The following is an 18,818-nucleotide window of genomic DNA, read 5'->3' as shown; positions in this document are numbered from 1 at the left end:
AGTTTAAAAGCTAAAACAATTAAGCAGATTAATGAGTGCAGATGTAAACTGGTTCCCCAGAAGATTTTAGAAAATTTTAAAAAACATTAAATTGTCTAGAGCAGATCTGATATGCAGTTTGCCTTATAACTTTAAGAGATGATCTATATACCCTACCGAAGTCCTTTATAGAAGTATTACTAGTAATCTACAATTAAGGAGACATTCTCTTAAGAATTGACTTTTCAGTAAAACAACAGTAAAAACAGCAACAAAAAACAACCACTATTCACCATTAAAAAGCCCCCCAAATTAATTTTTATATACCCATTACTTTAGCAATAAACTTTCAAGCTACAATACAAACAAAAACTACTAAAGATATACAGAGCCAAGCAAATTATAATAAGGAACTTTAACACACCTTTCTCAATCCAAGAGATAACAGATGAAAAGCAATATGAGGCCTGAAATATATAACAAACTTCTAAAAAGAGAGATAGACACCGAGAGACAGAAAAATGAATAAAACTGAGTCTTAATTAAAAAAAACATGATTTCTTCCAAGAATACATGAAACATTCATGAAAACTAACCATATATTAAGTCACAACTAAAAACCTCAATAAATCCCAAAAATGATAAATAATAAAGATTTATCTAGCTATAATGTAACAAAAAATTATTTTTTGAACCTGTGGGTGACATTACAGAAACAAAGCTATAAAGCTCTGCATCAGTAATTCAGAAAGGTTTTTACCTCTCATTGTGTATTATAAATCAAACAAGTTCTCTCCAGAGGTTATTAATATTTTAGATTAGATTTTAACATCTCTTAAAATAACTATTCTGACCAGCTTACTGGTTAAAAAGAAAAAATACTAATATAAATGAAATATTTTTTAAATTCCCAGAAAACAAGAAAATTGAACTTCTAATACTTTATTTTATTTTTACATGAGAGGAGGGGAGATAGACTCCCACATGCGCTCTGACCAGGATCCACCTGGCAACCCCCATTTGGGGCTGATGCTCAAATCAACCTACCTATCCTCAGCGCCCAGGGCCAACACTCAAACCAACCCAACCTCTGGCTGCTGGGGAGAAGAAAGAGACGGGGGAGGGGGAGGGGGAAGGGGAAGGGGAGAAAAGCAGATTATTGCTTCTCACGTGTTCCCTGACCAGAGATTGAACCTGGGACATCCACACACCCAGCCAATGCTCTAATTACTGAGCCTACCAGCCAGGGCTGACTTTTTTATTTTTTTTCTTTCATTTTTCTGAAGCTGGAAACAGGGAGAGAGTCAGACAGACTCCCGCATGCGCCCGACCGGGATCCACCCGGCATGCCCACTGGGGGCTACGCTCTGCCCACCAGGGGCGATGCTCTGCCCATCCTGGGCGTCGCCATGTTGCGACCAGAGCCACTCTAGCGCCTGAGGCAGAGGCCACAGAGCCATCCCCAGCGCCCGGGCCATCTTTGCTCCAATGGAGCCTTGGCTGCGGGAGGGCAAGAGAGAGACAGAGAGGAAAGCGCGGCGGAGGGGTGGAGAAGCAAATGGGCGCTTCTCCTGTGTGCCCTGGCCGGGAATCGAACCCGGGTCCTCCGCACGCTAGGCCGACGCTCTACCGCTGAGCCAACCGGCCAGGGCCTGGGGCTGACTGTTAATACTTTAAATATGCCAGACTTAAAAAAATTATTCTTCTAGAAATCAACAAACATTTAAAAACCAAGTTTACATAACTAAAGTACAACTTTATCAAATAAGCTTAGTTTGAAATTTTTGGTTTATAAAAACAGCTATTTATTCTTTCTCATTGATCATTTTATTGTGCTTGGTTCTGTTTTGTTCTAAATGCATATAGGTTACTGATCAAATAAGCTAACATTATCCTATATAAATATTTAAGATGATTAAATACGTACATTTGTGCTCAAGGTGAATCATCATTCTGACCAATTTTTTATTTCAACATGTATTGCAGATAATTTCCAAGACCTTTAGATAACTTAAAACCTTGACATTAAATTAATAATCTTAGAAGGCTGATTACTAAGCATAATTAAGTTTATATACTTTTGCTTTTTAATTTTATGTGCTATAGCAAAGCTACAGTTTGGGACATGCTAATAAAAGTGTTCATATCTGTCACTTCAAAAAGGTGTACATAAGATGCTTGTACTGGTATTTGTAGAAAGTTGTATTGTGTATGCTCAAGAGCTTTGCTAGTCTGATAAAATGCTTTTGTACAACAGACTTAATGTTCTACCTCAGTGTTTCAATGTGAAATATAAATTAGTTACTTTGGTTAAAAGTTTACATCATTACCAGTGGTTAAAATTATACTAGAAAAAAAATAGTGACAGAGAAAGACAACTGTATGTGCTTTTGATTTTCAGGGAAAAAGAATAGTTTTGTCCTAAAGCAGTGGATCTCAAATTTTTTTCATCTTTTTTACACTCTCAAAACTTAAGAGCTCCAAAAAGCTTTTTGTTCATGTGGATTATAACTATCAATACTTGCTTTAAAAATGAAAACTGAGCATTAAAAAATATTTAATTCATTTGAAAATACTTTCGATCTCACAATACCCAAGAAAAAGGCAGTGATCTAAAGAAAATTTATTTCATAACATGAAAGAGCAAAATGAAGGACAAAACATGAAAAATGAATTGTATTGTATTTGCCTTTGTTTACAATACCTGAGTCTGAAAATAAGCTACGAAATATGTTAAAAATTTAGCAACACTTGCTCAGTTTGTTAGACTTGCTTTTGCTTCCTTGATTTACTGGTTAATGACTTGCCTATAATATAAAAAGTTTTTCTTTACCTTCTATGTAATCAATCTGCCTAGGTAACAGTGAGTCTGTTTTGCTAGAATAGTTCTCTCTGCTTCATGTAGACATTATATTTTTGATTATTTAATAAACAAACAAAAAAGGTTTCCTGTTGCTTATGAAAGATCTAAGGTTCTTTCCACTCAAGCTATCTTTTGGTTTGTTTTTTAAATGCCTTGTTTTTACTTTGATTAAATATCAATAGGTAACCAATCACTGCTTCTCAGGCAGCCTCTGACAACTGTTTTGATTTTACCTTCAAAATCTGGATCCTAAATATAGAAAAAATAAAATAAAACTTTCAAGATATCTTTTACATATAAAACTGTCTTTGAGATTTCCCAGAGAAACCCTAGAAGAACACAGTTATTTATTCTTTCAGCTTACAAATATAGAAATGTTAAAAATAATTAGGTTTGATGTGTTAACCACAATAAAACTTGCACAGGAAAAGCTGTCAAATTAGAAGATGCTCAGCCTTCCTATGTTAAATTTGTATGTGTTAAAAAAAAGATTTTATTACACAAATATTTCTGAAATTATACTCTTTATGTGAAATCCTGAAAATATGCTAATTTATGGGAAGTCCTCTGCTAGCCATAATTATGTTTTAACTAGTCAAAATCTTTAAACAGTGATGTACAATACCGGACAAAATTTTATTCTTCTCCATTCTGATATCATAGTTACAATAAAAAATTAAAGGTTATCATCAGATAGTTTTTGTTTTACTCTGAGGTTTACCTGAAAGCTCTGTTAAGAGCCATAAGTCAGAGTTTATGTCTTCAACAATTAGGGACCATTTCAGAGCCTCATGGCACTTCAAACTATTGAATTACACAAAATGGACACATTTTAAAGTTGAACACAGAATTACCATTTAACCCAGCAATTCCACTCTTAGGTATATACCCCTAAAAAGTTGAAAACAGGTATTCAAATGAAATATTGTACATACACATTCATAGCATCATATTCACAACAGCCAAAAGTCAGAAACAAACCAAATGTTCATCGACTGAATAGATGAACAAAATGTGGAATATCCATATACGGAATATTATTCAGCCATAAAAAAGTACTGACACATGCTACAACATAGATGAATCCCAAAAACATTATGCTAAAGTGAAAGAAGCCAGACACAAAACCTCACATTTCCCCCCCGCCTGAAGCTAGAAACCGGGAGAGACAGTCAGACAGACTCCCGCATGCGCCCCACCGGGATCCACCCGGCACGCCCACCAGGGGGCGATGCTCTGCCCCTCCGGGGCGTTGCTCTGTTGCGACCAGAGCCACTCTAGCACCTGGGACAGAGGCCAAGGAGCCATCCCCAGTGCCCAATGGAGCCTCGGCTGCGGGAGGGGAAGAGAGAGAGAGGAAGGATAGGGGGAGGGGTAGAGAAGCAGATGGGCGCTTCTCCTGTGTGCCCTGACCGGGAATCGAAGCCGGGACTTCTGCACACCAGGCCGACGCTCTACCACTGAACCAACCGGCCAGGGCACCTCACATATTGTATGGTTCTATTTAAATGAAATATCCAGAATAGGTAAATCCATAGAGACAGAGAGCAAATTAGTGGTTGCCAGAGGGAGAATGGGTAATGACTGCTTAATGAGTATAGAGTTTCCTTCTGCAATGATGAAAAGGATCTGGAACTAGATAAAGGTGATGGCTGCTACAACATTGTGAATGTACTAAATATCACTGAATTGTGATCTTTAAAATGGCTTATTTTGTTTTGTGAATTTTACCTTCATTTAAAAACAAAAAGCATCCAGAACCCATAAACCTATTTCCTAGTTTAATAACCATAATCAGTGAAAACAACTTAAAACAAACAAAAAGTCCACTATTTGAAGTCTCTGCAAATTGTGATAAGAGCACACAATGAATGAAGAAACATTTATTCAAAAAGAAATCTACTAAAGGCCCTGGCTAAGTAGCTCAGTTGGTTGGAGCATTGTCCTGACCTGCTGAGGTTGTGGGTTCAATCCCCAGTTAGAGAGACAGGAAGGCAGAGAGACGGTAAGAAGCATCAACTCGTAGTTGCTTTTACTTTAGTTGTGCACTGACTGCTTCCAAGGGAGGAGAGCAAGAAGCACCAATTCTTCTCCAACCCCCCTCCCCATCTCTCTTTTCTCTTCTTCTCCCACAGCCATGGCTCAAATGGTTCAAGCAAGTTGGCCCTGGGCACTAAGAATGGCTCCATGGCCTTACCTCAGATGCTAAAATATAGCTCAGTTGCCAAGCAATGGAGCAACTGCCCCAGATGGGCAGAGCATCACCCTATAGGAGGCTTGCTGGGTGGATCTCTGGTTGGAGCACATGCGGGATCCATCTCTCTGCCTCCTCACCTCTCACTTAATTTAAAAAAAAAAAAAAAAAAAGGATGCTGACCAAGCAGTGGTGCAGTGGATAGAGCATTAGACTGGGATGCAGAGGACCCAGGTTCAAAATTCCAAGGTCACTAGTTTGAGTGAAGGCTTATCTGGCTTGAACACGGGCTCACCAACTTGAGCATGGGGTCACTGGCTTGAGTGTGGGATCACAGACATGACCCCAAGGTCGCTGGCTTGAGCAAAGGGTCATTCACTCTCTGAAGCCCCCGGGTCAAGGCACACATGAGAAAGCAATCAATGAACAACTAAGGAGACTAAGGAGCCTCAACGAAGAATTGATGCTTCTCATCTCTCTCCCTTCTTGTCTGTCCCTATCTTTCCCTGTCTCTCTCTCTCTCTCTCTCTCTCTCTCTCTCTCTCTGTCACACACACAAAAAAGCAGCACCAACTCATAGTTGCTTTCACTTTATGTATTGATTGCTTCTCATACATGCCATGATGAGACCAAGCCAATGTCTGTCCCCTTGCTCAAGCCAGTGACCTTGAGCTTTTCATGCCAGCACCTTTTGGGCTCAAACTGGCAAGTGTGGGATTGTGTGGATGATCCCCCCCCCTCAAGCCAGTGATGCTGTGCTGTTGAGCCTGCGCTCAGAACCAGCAAACTCGGGCTTCAAACTGGCAACCTCAGCATCCTGTATTGATGCTTTATCCACTGTGCCTCAACCAGTCAAGCTAATTTACCATAATTTTTATAAATCAAGATTAGGAAGGCAGGGGAGTTAATCTACTAGAAATATCATTAAGCCAAGAATAAATGTGAAATAGAGACACATGACATAGTTATGTCATTTATTCTTTCAAAACTAATTGAGTGTGATCTGGTTGGATGAGTTCTAGCTGCTGGAATGTGTAGTAGATCCCTGTTACCTGGTGATGCAGTCATTTTCCAGCTGCAAATAACTCAAAGCAGCACTAGTCTCAGGAGACCTGCAAGCAGGACCCACTCCACCCAGTGAAGCTTAGGAGGCGATGCCCTGCAACACATACTCAGGGCAGCCTGTAGCCAATGAGACTGTTGGAAGTAAGGGTAAAAGTGCAGCCCCTTCGCCTCAAGGTAGAACAACTCTTGATGTCATCTGAGCCTCAGAGCTCCCTCTGGGATCAGGCTGATGCTAGACTTCAGCTAACCCTACAGTTTTACCAATTTCCCCTTCCCTGTCCTATTTTTCTCATTCCTATGGGTTTAATCTAAAGTATTCCCTCAAAATATTAATTGCATAAAAAGTAAAAGAAAACATCTTCCACTGCAAAGAAGACCAAATTTAGCTGGATCAGAATGTGAAACAACTTATGCCCCAGAATACTGCGGAAGACATTATAGCAACCAGTCAATAATTACTGGAGTGTAACCGCTGAGTGTGATACCAACAGAGGCAGACAACAAAGAGATCAAAGAGAGAGTCAACAAGAACTCTGCCAAAACCACTATCCTCTGTATATACCAAGACTCCACTTTCTGAAGAGCAACAGCAGAGGCTTCACACTGTGAGGGAAATACATGTGACTAATAGAGTGCAGTCAAGACACTGAACAAAAACAACAGGCCCTAGAGCAGGCGTCCCCAAACTGCGGCCCCCTGAGGCCATTTATCTGGCCCCCGCTGCACTTCTGGAAGGGGCACCTCTTTCATTGGTGGTCAGTGAGAGGAGCATTGTATGTGGCGGCCCTCCAACAATCTGAGGGACAATGAACTGGCCCCAAGTAAAAAGTTTGGGGACCCCTGCCCTAGAGGGTGGTAGAGTGGTGGTAATCAATATCAAAAATTGCTACAATAGATTACTTAAAATTTGTTATTTTCAATAACAACAAATTATGAGATAAGAAAACAGGAGATTGTGACTTATACACAGGAAAAGAAACAGGCCCTGTTAGAGAGCCCAGACGTCGGATCTTACAACAATTTCAAAGTACTACTTTCATAATACCAAAGAGAATTATGCTTAAAGAAGAAAAGTATAATGGCAATGTCTAGTAAAATATACATTAAAATAGACAATAAATATCAATAAAGAAATAGAAATTATTAAAAAAAACAAGTATAAATTTTGGAGTTAAAAGTCAGTAACAAAAATTAAAAAGACATTAACAAAAATTAAAAAGTCATTAGAAAATCTCAAGAGTAGATGTAAATTGTCAGAAGAAATATAGACTACTTGAAGACAAACTAACAGAGATTATGCAATCCAAAGAACAGAGAGAGGAGCCTTGGCCAGATAGCTCAGTTGGTTGGAGCATCATCCTGAAGCACAGAGATTGCCAGTTCAATCCCCGGTCAGGGCACATATAGGAACAGATCAATGCTCCTGTCTTTCTCTCTCCCTTCCTCTCTCTAAAAAAATTCAATAAAATAAACATTTTAAAAAAGAGAGGGGAGTAGAGCATCAGCCTGGCATGTGGGAGTCCCGCGTTCGATTCCTGGCCAGGGCACACAGGAGAAGCGCCCATCTGCTTCTCCACTTCTCCCCCTCTCCTTCCTCTCTGTCTCTGTCTCTTCCCCTCCCGCAGCCAAGGCTCCATTGGAGCAAAGTTTGCCCGGGCGCTGAGGATGGCTCTGTGGCCTCTGCCTCAGGCGCTAGAATGGCTCTGATTGAGGCAGAGCGATGCCCCAGAGGGGCAGAGCGTCGCCCCCAGGTGGGCATGCCGGGTGGATCCCGGTCAGGCACATGCGGGAGTCTGCCTGACTGCCTCCCCATTTCCAACTTTGGAAAAATACCAAAAAAAAAAAGAGAGAGGGGAAAAATATATAGAAAATGAATAGAGCCTCAAGAAATACGGACATCATTAAGCACAACAACATACACATGATGGGAGTAAAGAAGAGAAAGGAGCAGAAAAAATATTTGAAGAAATAATTACTAAAGTTCCCCAGGTTTGATGAAAACCATTAATGTAAGAATCTAAGATGATTAATAAACTCCAAGAAGGGTAAATGAAAAGAGGTCCATACCCAGGCACATCATAGTAAAAATAATGAAAGACCAAAAAAAAAAAACCTTGAAAGCAGCAAAAGAAAAACCACACACAAGGGAATACCAGTAAGTTAACAACTGACTTCTTATCAGAAACAATGGAGACCAGAAAGCAAGGAGATGTCATATTTCAAACTGCTAAAAGAAAAAACTGTCAACCAAGAGTCTTATATCCATCAAAACTATTTTTCAAAAAAATGAAAATAAAGACATTTCCAAGTAAACAAAAACCAAGAGAATTAGTTACTAGCTGACCAACGTTACAAGAAATACTAACAGAAGTTCTACAAGATCAAAAAAAGTACGCCCAGATGGCCATATGAACACACATCCCACACACAAAAGAGTACCAGCAAAGGTAACTATAAAACATGAAGGTAGGCCCTGGCCGGTTGGCTCAGCGGTAGAGCGTCGGCCTGGCGTGCGGGGGACCCGGGTTCAATTCCCGGCCAGGGCACATAGGAGAAGCGCCCATTTGCTTCTCCATCCCCCCCTCCTTCCTCTCTGTCTCTCTCTTCCCCTCCCGCAGCCAAGGCTCCATTGGAGCAAAGATGGCCCGGGCGCTGGGGATGGCTCCTTGGCCTCTGCCCCGGGTGCTAGAGTGGCTCTGGTCGCGGCAGAGCGACGCCCCGGAGGGGGAGAGCATCACCCCTGGTGGGTAAAGCGTTGCCCCTGGTGGACGTGCCGGGTGGATCCCGGTCGGGCACATGCGGGACTCTGTCTGACTGTCTCTCCCCATTTCCAGCTTCAGAAAAATACAAAAAAAAACCCAAAAAACATGAAGGTAATTATAAAACACAATATAAATGCAACTTTCTTTTCTTAGCTAATTTAAAAAGCAATTGCATAAAACAACACATAGATAATTCTATTGCTGGGCAAACATACAGAAATGCAATATATTTTACAACAACAGTACAAAAGTGGTATGTGGAAGCAAAGCTGTACTGAATTAGAAAATGACACATAATGACAACTAAAAATTCAGCAACAAATAAAATGGTAATTAAGGTTAACACAACAGACTCTACAAATACGCCTTTGCTCTCCTTTTTCTCTCAGCTTTGTTCAAAGACAAAACATTACATAAAGTAACAACTATAACAATGGATTGTTGGATTTGTAACACACACACATGAAAGATATGTAACAACAGTACAAAAAGGGGAAACGGAATAGTTATATAGGAGTAACATTTGAAATCAAGTTAAAATAAATTTGAAATTTAATCTGAGAGCAACCACTAAGAAATAACTTTGAAAAAGCAAAGTGATTAAAATGTTACACTAGAAAATATTCACTCAATAAAACAGTAAAAATTGAAGAGGACCAAAAAAAGAAATGAGACATAAAGAAAAAAAAAGAAAATAGTATAAATCCACATATATAAATAACATTAAATATAAAAAGATTAAACAATTCAATCAAAACTCAGAGATTGTCAAACTGGATAAAAAAAAAACCCAAGATCCAACAACATGCTACATTTAGGAGGCACTCGATTAAAGATAAAAACAGGTTGAAAGTAAAAGGATAAAAAAGACATAAAGACCCTGGCCGGTTGGCTCAGTGGTAGAGCGTTGGCCTGGCATGCAGGAGTCCCGGGTTCAATTCCCGGCCAGGGCACACAGAAGAAGTGCCCTCTGCTTCTCCACCCCTCCCCCTTTCCTTCCTCTCTGTCTCTCTCTTCCCCTCCCGCAGCCAAGGCTCCATTGGAGCAAAGTTGGCCCGGACGCTGAGGATGGCTCTATGGCCTCTGCTTCAGGTGCTAGAATGGCTCTGGTTGCAACAGAGCAATGCCCCAGATGGGCAGAGCATCGCCCCCTGGTGGGCATGCCGGGTGGACCCTGGTTGGGCGCAAGCGGGAGTCTGTCTGACTGCCTCCCCGTTTCCAACTTCAGAAAAATACAAAAAAAAAAAAGACATATGTAAAGATCCAATCATAAGAAAGCTAGAGTGGCTATATCAAAATGAGAAAAAATAGACTTTAAAACAAATCTAAAAATAAATAGGGATATTTCATGTGAAAGAGTCAATTAGGAACATATAACAAGTATATACATACAGACGTATTACAGCAGAGCTCCAAAAGTACATAAAGCAGAAACTATCCATTATCTAAAAATAGATAGACTAGCTAAGCAGATTTAAAAAAACACACACACACAGAAAACTTGAACAAGTATAACAGACATCTATATAATATTCCACCTAACAACAGCAGGATATACTGTTTTCTTAAGTGCACATGAAAAATTCTGCAAGAGAGTCCATATGTAGAACTATATACAAAACAAGCCTCAACAAATTTAAAAGGACTGAAATCAGAAAAAGTATGATGTGGCCACAAAGCAATGAAATAAGAAACTAATAACAAAGGGACATTTGAAAAACACACAAATATGTGGAAATTAAACAACACATTTCTAATTAACCAATGAGTCAGAAGAAATTGCAAAGGAAATTTTAAAATTACTTTGGGATGAATGACAATGAAAATGAACAGAGTTATAATATGAGATGGAATCAGAATCAATAATCTCCCAACAATATAAAAAGCTAGATGGCTTCATGATTAATTCTACCAAATATTTAAAAAAATTAGACCCGGGCTGGTTAGCTCGGCTGGTTAGCTCAGCTACTTAGCTCAGCCAGTTAAGAGAGTCATCCCCAAATGACAAGGTAGTGGGTTCAATCCCTGGTCAGGGCACACACAGGAAGCCACCAATGAATGTAAGAGTGAGTGGAGCCTGATGAGGCGGTGGCGCAGTGGATAGAGCATTGAACTGGGATGCCAAGGACCTAGGTTCGAGACCCCAAGGTCGCCAGCTTGACCGTGGGCTCATCTGGTTTGAGCAAGGCTCACCAGCTTGAGCCCAAGGTTGCTGGCTTGAGCAAGGGGTCACTCGGTCTGCTGTAGTCGTCCCGTCCCCCCCCCCCCCGGGTCAAGGCACACATGAGAAGCAATCAAACAACTAAAATGACACAACTATGAGTTGATGTTTCTCATCTTTCTTCCTTCCTATCTCTCACTAAAAAACAAAACAAACAAAAAAACTAATCCTTCCCAAACTCTTTCAAAAAGTGGAAGAGGAAGGGCACTCCCTAACTCATTCGATGAGACCAGCACTACTGTAATACAGTGAGTTTCAACTTTTCATCTCATGGAACACATAAACTAATTACTACAATTCTGTGGCACGTCAAATAATTTATTTTGCCAATCTGACCAAAAAACAATAGGTGTAATTTTGATTCATTCACGCTTAGTAGCTATTGTTTTGTTGGCTGTGTCATTTTTTTATGTGACAATAAAAGGGAAAAGAGGTGCCCAACTAAATACTCAGGTATTCCATGTTTTCTAAAAATTCTTGTGGCACATCATTGTGCAGTGGCACAATGGTTGAAAATTAATGCTCTAATACCAAAGCCAGATAAAGACATCACCAAAAAAGGAAATTACAGATCAATATTTCTTATCAATATACACATAAAAATCTCAACAAAATACTACAAACCTAATCTAACAACATATTAAAAGGATTATACACTATAACCAAATAAAATTTATCCCAGGAATGCAAGAGTGATTCAACATAAAAAAAAAAATCAATGTAATACACCACATGGACAGAATAAAGGAGGAAAAACACATAATCACCTCAATTCAAAACACAAACCAACTCATTCTACAAGGAATTGTTCTCATAACAAAACCAGACAAAGACATGACCAGAAAATAACAGAATATCCCTTGTAAATATACATGCAAAAATTATAAATTATCTGGCAAACAAAATCCAGCACCATATAAAAGGATTATATACTATGACCAAGTGGAATTTATCCCACAAATACAAGATGATTTACATCTGAAAATTAATGTAATATATACATACTGATATAATAAAGAATAAAATCCACACGACCATTTCAATAGCTACAGAAAAAGAATATAACAAAATTCAACATTCCTTCATAATAGAAACACTCAACCAACTAGGAAGAGAAGGGAACTTCCTCAACCTGACAAATGGCATCTACGAAATTCCTGTAGCAGTGTAGGAGTGCCCATTGTTCTACAACTTCGCCAATACATGGCATGGTCAGTCTTTTAGATTTTCCAATATGGTGGTAGTTTAATGTTGTAATTTTAATTTGCATTTTTCTAACAACTAATGATATTAAGCATTTTTTCATATCCTTATTCGCCCTCTATGTATCTTCCTTTATGCAGTATCTGTCCAAATCACTTAACTATTTTTAATTGGTTTGCTTTCTTCTGTGTTAAAGATTTCTTTTATATACTCAGGACTCAATTTTTTCTTATCTGATATGTGATTTGCAAACATTTTCTCCCCATCCGTGGCTTCTCTTTTCATTCCCTTAATAGTCTCTTTGAAGATCAGATGTTCTCAATTTTGACTAAGTCCAATTTATCAATTTTTTTCTTTTGGAATAGTATCTAAGAAATTTTTGTCCAACCCAAAATCACATAGATTTCCTCTATCTGGTTTCTAAGAGTTTTATAGTTATGCATTTTATATTTGAAATGCATTTTGAGTTAAATTTTTAAATATGGTGCAAAGTTCATTATTTTGTATTTGGATATCCAATTGTTCCATCACCATTATTTTTAAAAACTATCTTTTTCTAATGAATTTCCTTTGCATCTTTGTCTAAACTGACCATATGTGTGAATCCATATATGGAGTCTACTCAGTTTCTATGTGTCTATTTTAATACTAGCATTACACTGTTTTGTTTACTCTAGCTTTATAATAAGTCTTAAAACCAGGTAGTATAAACTGTTAGTTTTTTTCCCCAAATAATGTTAGCTATTTCAGATCCTTTGCATTTCCTTGTAGACTTTAGACTCAGCTTGTCAATTTGTACACACAAAAAAAATACTCTCCTGAGATTTTTATTGCAATTGCCTTGAATCTGAAGTCCAATTTGGGAAAAACTGACAACAATATTGAGTCTTCTGGTCCATGAATACAGCATATATGTGCATTTATTTAGGTCCTCTTTAATTTCTATCAGCAATGTTTTATAATTTTCATGTACAAGTCTTTCATATCTTTTGTCCAATTTATCTTTAAGTATTTCATATATTTTACATCACATTTTAATGTCTGATTGTTCCTTGCTAACATATAGAAATAGCACTGTTTTTTGCATATTATTTTATTTTATTTTAATTTAATTTAATTTTGTTTTATTTTTACAGAGAAAGTCAGAGAGAGGGACAGACAGGGACAGAGAGTGATGAGAAGCATCAATCATCAGTTTTTTGTTGTGACACCTTAGTTCAGGGGTCCTCAAACTTTTTACACAGGGGGCCAGTTCACTGTCCCTCGGACCGTTGGAGGGCCCGACTATAAAAAAAACTATGAACAAATCCCTATGCATACTGCACATACCTTATTTTAAAATAAAAAAACAAAACGGGAACAAATACAATATTTAAAATAAAGAACAAGTAAATTTAAACCAACAAACTGACCAGTATTTCAATGGGAACTACGGGCCTGCTTTTGGCTAATGAGATAATCAATGTCCGGTTCCATATTTGTCACTGCTAGCCATAACAAGTGATATGACATGCTTCCGGAGCCATGACGCGCGCCTCCCACGTCACTGGAAGTAGTACTATATGTGAGCGATGCCGCTCTTTGCGGCACTGCCACATACACTCCTCCAGCTGACCAATGAAAGAGGTGCCCCTTCCAGAAGTGCGGTGGGGGCGGATAAATGGCCTCAGGGGGCCGCATACAGCCCGCTGGCCGTAGGTTGGGGACCCCTGCCTTAGTTGTTCATTGATTGCTTTCTCATATGTGCCTTGACCGTGGGCCTTCAGCAGACCAAGTAACCCCTTACTCAAGCCAGTGACCTTGGGTCCAAGCTGGTGAGCTTTGCTCAAACCAGATGAGCTGGCGCTCAAGCTGGCAACCTTGTGGTCTCGAACCTGGGTCCTCCGCATCCCAGTCCGACGCTCTATCCACTGCGCCACCAGCTAGTCAGGCTGTTTTTTGCATGTTAATATGGCATGATACATCCTTGCTAAACTCACTTATCATTTCTAATAGCTTTTCTAGATTGCACATGATTTTCTCTATAAATGATCATATTGTCTATAAATAAAGACAGTTGTCTAATCTCCTTTTTTCCTCATCTTATTATACCGGCAAGGACCTCCAACACAATGTTGAACAGAAGTGGTACAAATGAGCATCTGGGCTTTACACCTGATTTAGGAGCAAAGCATTCAGTCCTTCACCATTAAGTACAATTTTAGCTATAAGTTTCTCACAGATGTCCCTTTTTGGCTGAGAATTTTCCATTCCTAGTTTCTGAGGGTTTTTTTTTTTAATCAGAAATGAATGTTAGATCTGTGGATGCTTTCTCTGCACCAACAATTTTTCTTTTTTGGCTTAATATTGTAAATTACATTGATTGGTTTTTCAAATGTTAAGCTGACATGCTTTCTTGAAACAAATCCAATTTGATCATCATGTATTACTTTTATATACTTTTGGGTTTAATTTGCTAAAATTTTGTTTTAAAGTATTTTCATCCTGTTTATGACTAACACTGGCCCATAGTCTCCTTTTCTAGATAGGTCTTTCTTTAGTTTTAGTATCGATTAACATTGACATCAAAATAAATTGCAAAATATTCCCACCTCTTAAATTTTTCTGGAAGAATTTTAATAGAATTGGTATTAATTTTTCCTTAAATGTTGTAAAATTCACTAGTAAACCCATCTGGGCCCAGAGTTTCCTTTTGGAGAAGGATTTATACAGGAAATTCAACTTCGTTAATTGATACAGGTCTATTCAGTTATCTATCTATTCTTAAGTGAGCTTTGATAGTTTGTATCTTTCAAGGCATTTGCCCATTTCTTAAAAGTTATCAAATGCACTGGCATGAAGTTGTAATATTCCTTTAATATCTCTTTTAACATCTGAAGAATCTATAATAATGTTACCTCTCTCATTCCTGATACTCCTATTAGGAATTAATAATTCCTGAGAGTTGGTATCTTCTACTTTTTCCCCCCTAGATAAAGGTTCATCAACTTTACTGATCTCAAAGATCCATTCAGGTTTTAGTTTCAATGATCTTCTCAATTGTTTTTCTATTTCCTGTTTCATTGATTTTCCACTCTGATGTTAATCATCTCTCTTCTTTGGCTTTTCTGGGCTTCATTTGCTCTTTTTTTTCTAGTTTCTTAAATTAGAAGGTGAGACCACTGACTTGAAAACATTCTTTTCCAGTACAGGTGTTTAGTGCTTAAATTTCTCTGTATTACTCTAGTTGCATCCTACAAATTCTGACGTTGTATTTTCATTTTATTCTATTCAGAATACTTTCTAATTTCTCTTTTGATTCTTTCTTTCACCCAATGGGTTATTTAGATGTGTGTTTTTTGTGTTTTTCAGTATCCAAATACTTGGGAATTTTCCAGAGTTTTCTATTAGTGATTTCTAATTTAATTCCATTGTAGTCAAAGAACCATATTATATGCCAGGCACTATGAAGATGGTATACATAATTTGCATTTAATCATTTGGCTTTCCCCAGAAAGCCAGATCTTATAAAAAGTCAATCAAGATAAGATCAGGCTAGGCCCTGGCCGGTTGGCTCAGTGGTAGAGCGTCGGCCTGGCGTGCAGAAGTCCCAGGTTCGATTCCTGGCCAGGGCACACAGGAGAAGCACCCATTTGCTTCTCCATCCCTCCCCCTCTCCTTCCTCTCTCTCTCTTCCCCTCCCGCAGCCGAGGCTCCATTGGAGCAAAGATGGCCCAGGCGCTGGGGATGGCTCCTTGGCCTCTGCCCCAGGCGCTAGAGTGGCTCTGGTCGTGGCAGAGCGACGCCCCGGAGGGGCAGAGCATCGCCCCCTGGTGGGCAGAGCGTCGCCCCCTGGGGGGCGTGCCAGATGGATCCCGGTCAGGCGCATGCGGGAGTCTGTCTGTCTCTCCCTGTTTCTAGCCTCGGAAAAATACAAAAATACAAAAAAAAAAAAAAAAGGATAAGATCAGGCTAAAAACGTCTGACACCGAGCAAAATAATCAGAACTACAGAAGCCTACAGGCCAGATAAAAGATAACTGGGAAATAACAAAAATTAACCTTAATACCGAAATATTTATGGATGAATTTTTATCTTGGATTTACTTCAAACCAACCCAGGATGAGGGAGAATGGATAGGGGGGAAAATCAAATTAGATTAGCCTGGTGATAAACTGAAGCAAGATGATGGGTTCATGGTGCTTCATTAAACTATTTTACTTTTAAATTTTTCAATTTTACCATAATAAAAGATTTGTTAGAATTTAATATTAGCGCTTCACTCAGAATCTAGGGGAACACATAGTAGTAGCTTAAACACTGTTCAAGAAAAAGAACTGCTGTACAGATGACTCATGTGTTGTGGAACTGTGTACCTGAAACTTGTTTAATTTTGTTCACCAGTGTCACTTCAATAAATAAAAAGGAAAAGAAATGAAAAAAGACAGAAAAAGAATTCCATGCAGTGCCTTCTATGTGTGTGTTGAAGCCATAGCTTAAAAATGAGAGATAACAAATATATAGAGTAAGTATGAGTCAATGAAGTTAGTCAAAGAAAAGAGTGTGGGTTTCAACCAAGTGAGCAGGTGACACAATTGTACAGAAAAACTGAACAGAATAATATGGTAAATACAAGTACTCTATCTGTGTCACAAAAGTTTCTCAATATATTTCAAATTTTTCTAATTTCTTATTTTTTTCAAGGATATTGCCTAGCACATTCTCCCAAGATGAAGCATCTCCTTCATAACCAATAATTTTCAAAAATGGATTGTGCTGATAACTATACCACACAGTGTTCTTTCAGTTTCACTATGTAATGAAGAAAGCAAAGTTTCCTTTTAATCCAGGACTTCTATTTTCATTACCAAATGTAGTTTTATGAAAATAATTATGCTGAAAAATTAAGAAAATGCATTAATCATGCTTATCATAGCATAGCAAGAACATCACATGATAAAAATTTATCAGGTACCTGCCATATGCTTGGTGTTAGGGATACAGCAGTGAATAAACAGGCAAGGTCCCTAATGTCCTGGGCTTTCTGGGCATCTAAACATCCACCTCTACCAGTCTACAAATAAGGAAGTCCAGGTCCAGAAAGGTTAAATGATTTTTGCTCGTGACTGCTCACTTCATCGGTGATAGAACTGGGGCAAAACCCAGGTCCCCGGACTCTCAGGGTAAGGGGGATTTGCATTATAACTTGAACTTGTTTCACTTTATATTACATGCACGGGTCCACAAAACAGAGTGCTCCATTTCTAGGAAGCGTATCCTGAAGAAAATAATAACGATAAAGCACAATCAGTCCTAAGTCCCCTAAGTGAATCATAACTTCATTATCATCACTGCAAATGATGAAGCCTTCTATTTAAAAAGCACTTGTTCTTGAAGAGAGTGCCTAACCTAATCTAATAGAGCAGTATAGTATCCGACTAATAGTCTATTATTAGGGCAGCAGGTAGTCAGTCTGGAATATTCATTACGTAGTACTATGGAGATTCTTTTTTAAATAAACGGAAAAAATAATGCAAAATTAATGAAACTCTTAAATAAGTAAAAAGCTTTGCTGGGTGAATGCACGGTCACACCAGCGCGTTGCCGAGCATCAGCTCCTCCCCTGCAGCCCACGCTCCCTTCTCGTCCCCTCGACCGCGCCCGCGGATCACGGCGCCGGCGTCTCCCGCTCAATTTCAATTCTCCCACGCCTGCGGCAGCCCAGCGCGCCGGGGTTTCCACCTGCGCGCGCCTCCGCACAGCTGTCACGCCGGCCGCCAGCGGTTAACCTTCGCTCCCGGCACGCCCGCGGCCAGTGCGCCCTCAGCCCGGCCCGGATCAAGGTGCCCGGCAGGCCCGAGGCCGGGAGGCGGGAGGCAGGCGCCGCGGGGCCGGGCAGCCACACCCACCGCCCGCGCGGTGACAGCTCCCGCGGCAGAGGCCGGCCGAGGCTACAGGTGCAGCCGCCAGTTCCGCCCCGCCCCAGCTGGGCCGGGGTCCCAGACCTCCGCCCCGGACCGCCCCCGCCTGCCTCCGCGCGCACCACCTGTCGGGCTGCTCCGCCCGGCTCCTCACGAGAGACCGGCGGGGGCAATTCGAGGTCCCGGAGGGATGAGGGCTTTACCGGAGAGTAGGCCCCACGCAGGCGGTGTCGGTGCTCTCGATCTCCTGCAAGATCCGCTCATGCTCCGGAACGGTGCCCAGAGTTTCACCGCTTTCCGCCATCTTGGCTGGAAGCTGAGGAGCCGGCGAGGCGCGGCACCGCGCCGACTGCGGGAGCGAGCGGCACGGGGCGCGAGCGCAAAGGGGCGGGGCGTGGGGCGGGCGCGGAGGCGGGGGCGCGCGGGATCCCGGCACTGGCACCTGCCCAAGGCCAAGGTGCTGCCTGGGAAGACGATGAGACGCGTTGCCTCCCGCTCAACCCCTCCATTTGTCCCAGTTGCTGTCTTGTGACTGCCTGGCTTTAACAGGTATTCTTGTTTTGTGTGCCGGACCTTCTGCTACGACAATCCAATAATTACCTTCAACCTGTAATAAAAGCTGCAGGAGAAT

General features: G+C 40.2%; 1 protein-coding gene across 2 annotated transcripts in view; it reads right to left on the bottom strand.

The window, feature by feature from the left end:
- Positions 1-18,548, bottom strand: part of EXOC6 (exocyst complex component 6) — a 203,954-nt gene extending 185,406 nt beyond the window's left edge. Inside the window, exon 1 of one of the 2 annotated variants that reach the window (XM_066240066.1) lies at positions 18,391-18,548. In XM_066240066.1, the coding sequence (XP_066096163.1) occupies positions 18,391-18,491 (101 nt within the window). In that variant the 5' untranslated portion in view covers positions 18,492-18,548. The remainder of the gene's footprint in view (positions 1-18,390) is intronic. The other variant, XM_066240065.1, reaches the window with a different exon arrangement.
- Between the last annotated feature and the right edge of the window lie 270 nt (positions 18,549-18,818).

This window comes from Saccopteryx bilineata, chromosome 7 (genome assembly GCF_036850765.1).
Source record: "Saccopteryx bilineata isolate mSacBil1 chromosome 7, mSacBil1_pri_phased_curated, whole genome shotgun sequence".
In the NCBI taxonomy this organism is placed as follows: domain Eukaryota; kingdom Metazoa; phylum Chordata; class Mammalia; order Chiroptera; family Emballonuridae; genus Saccopteryx; species Saccopteryx bilineata.
Note: the sequence above shows the minus strand (reverse complement) of the source record. Positions and strands in the feature narration are given on the sequence as shown.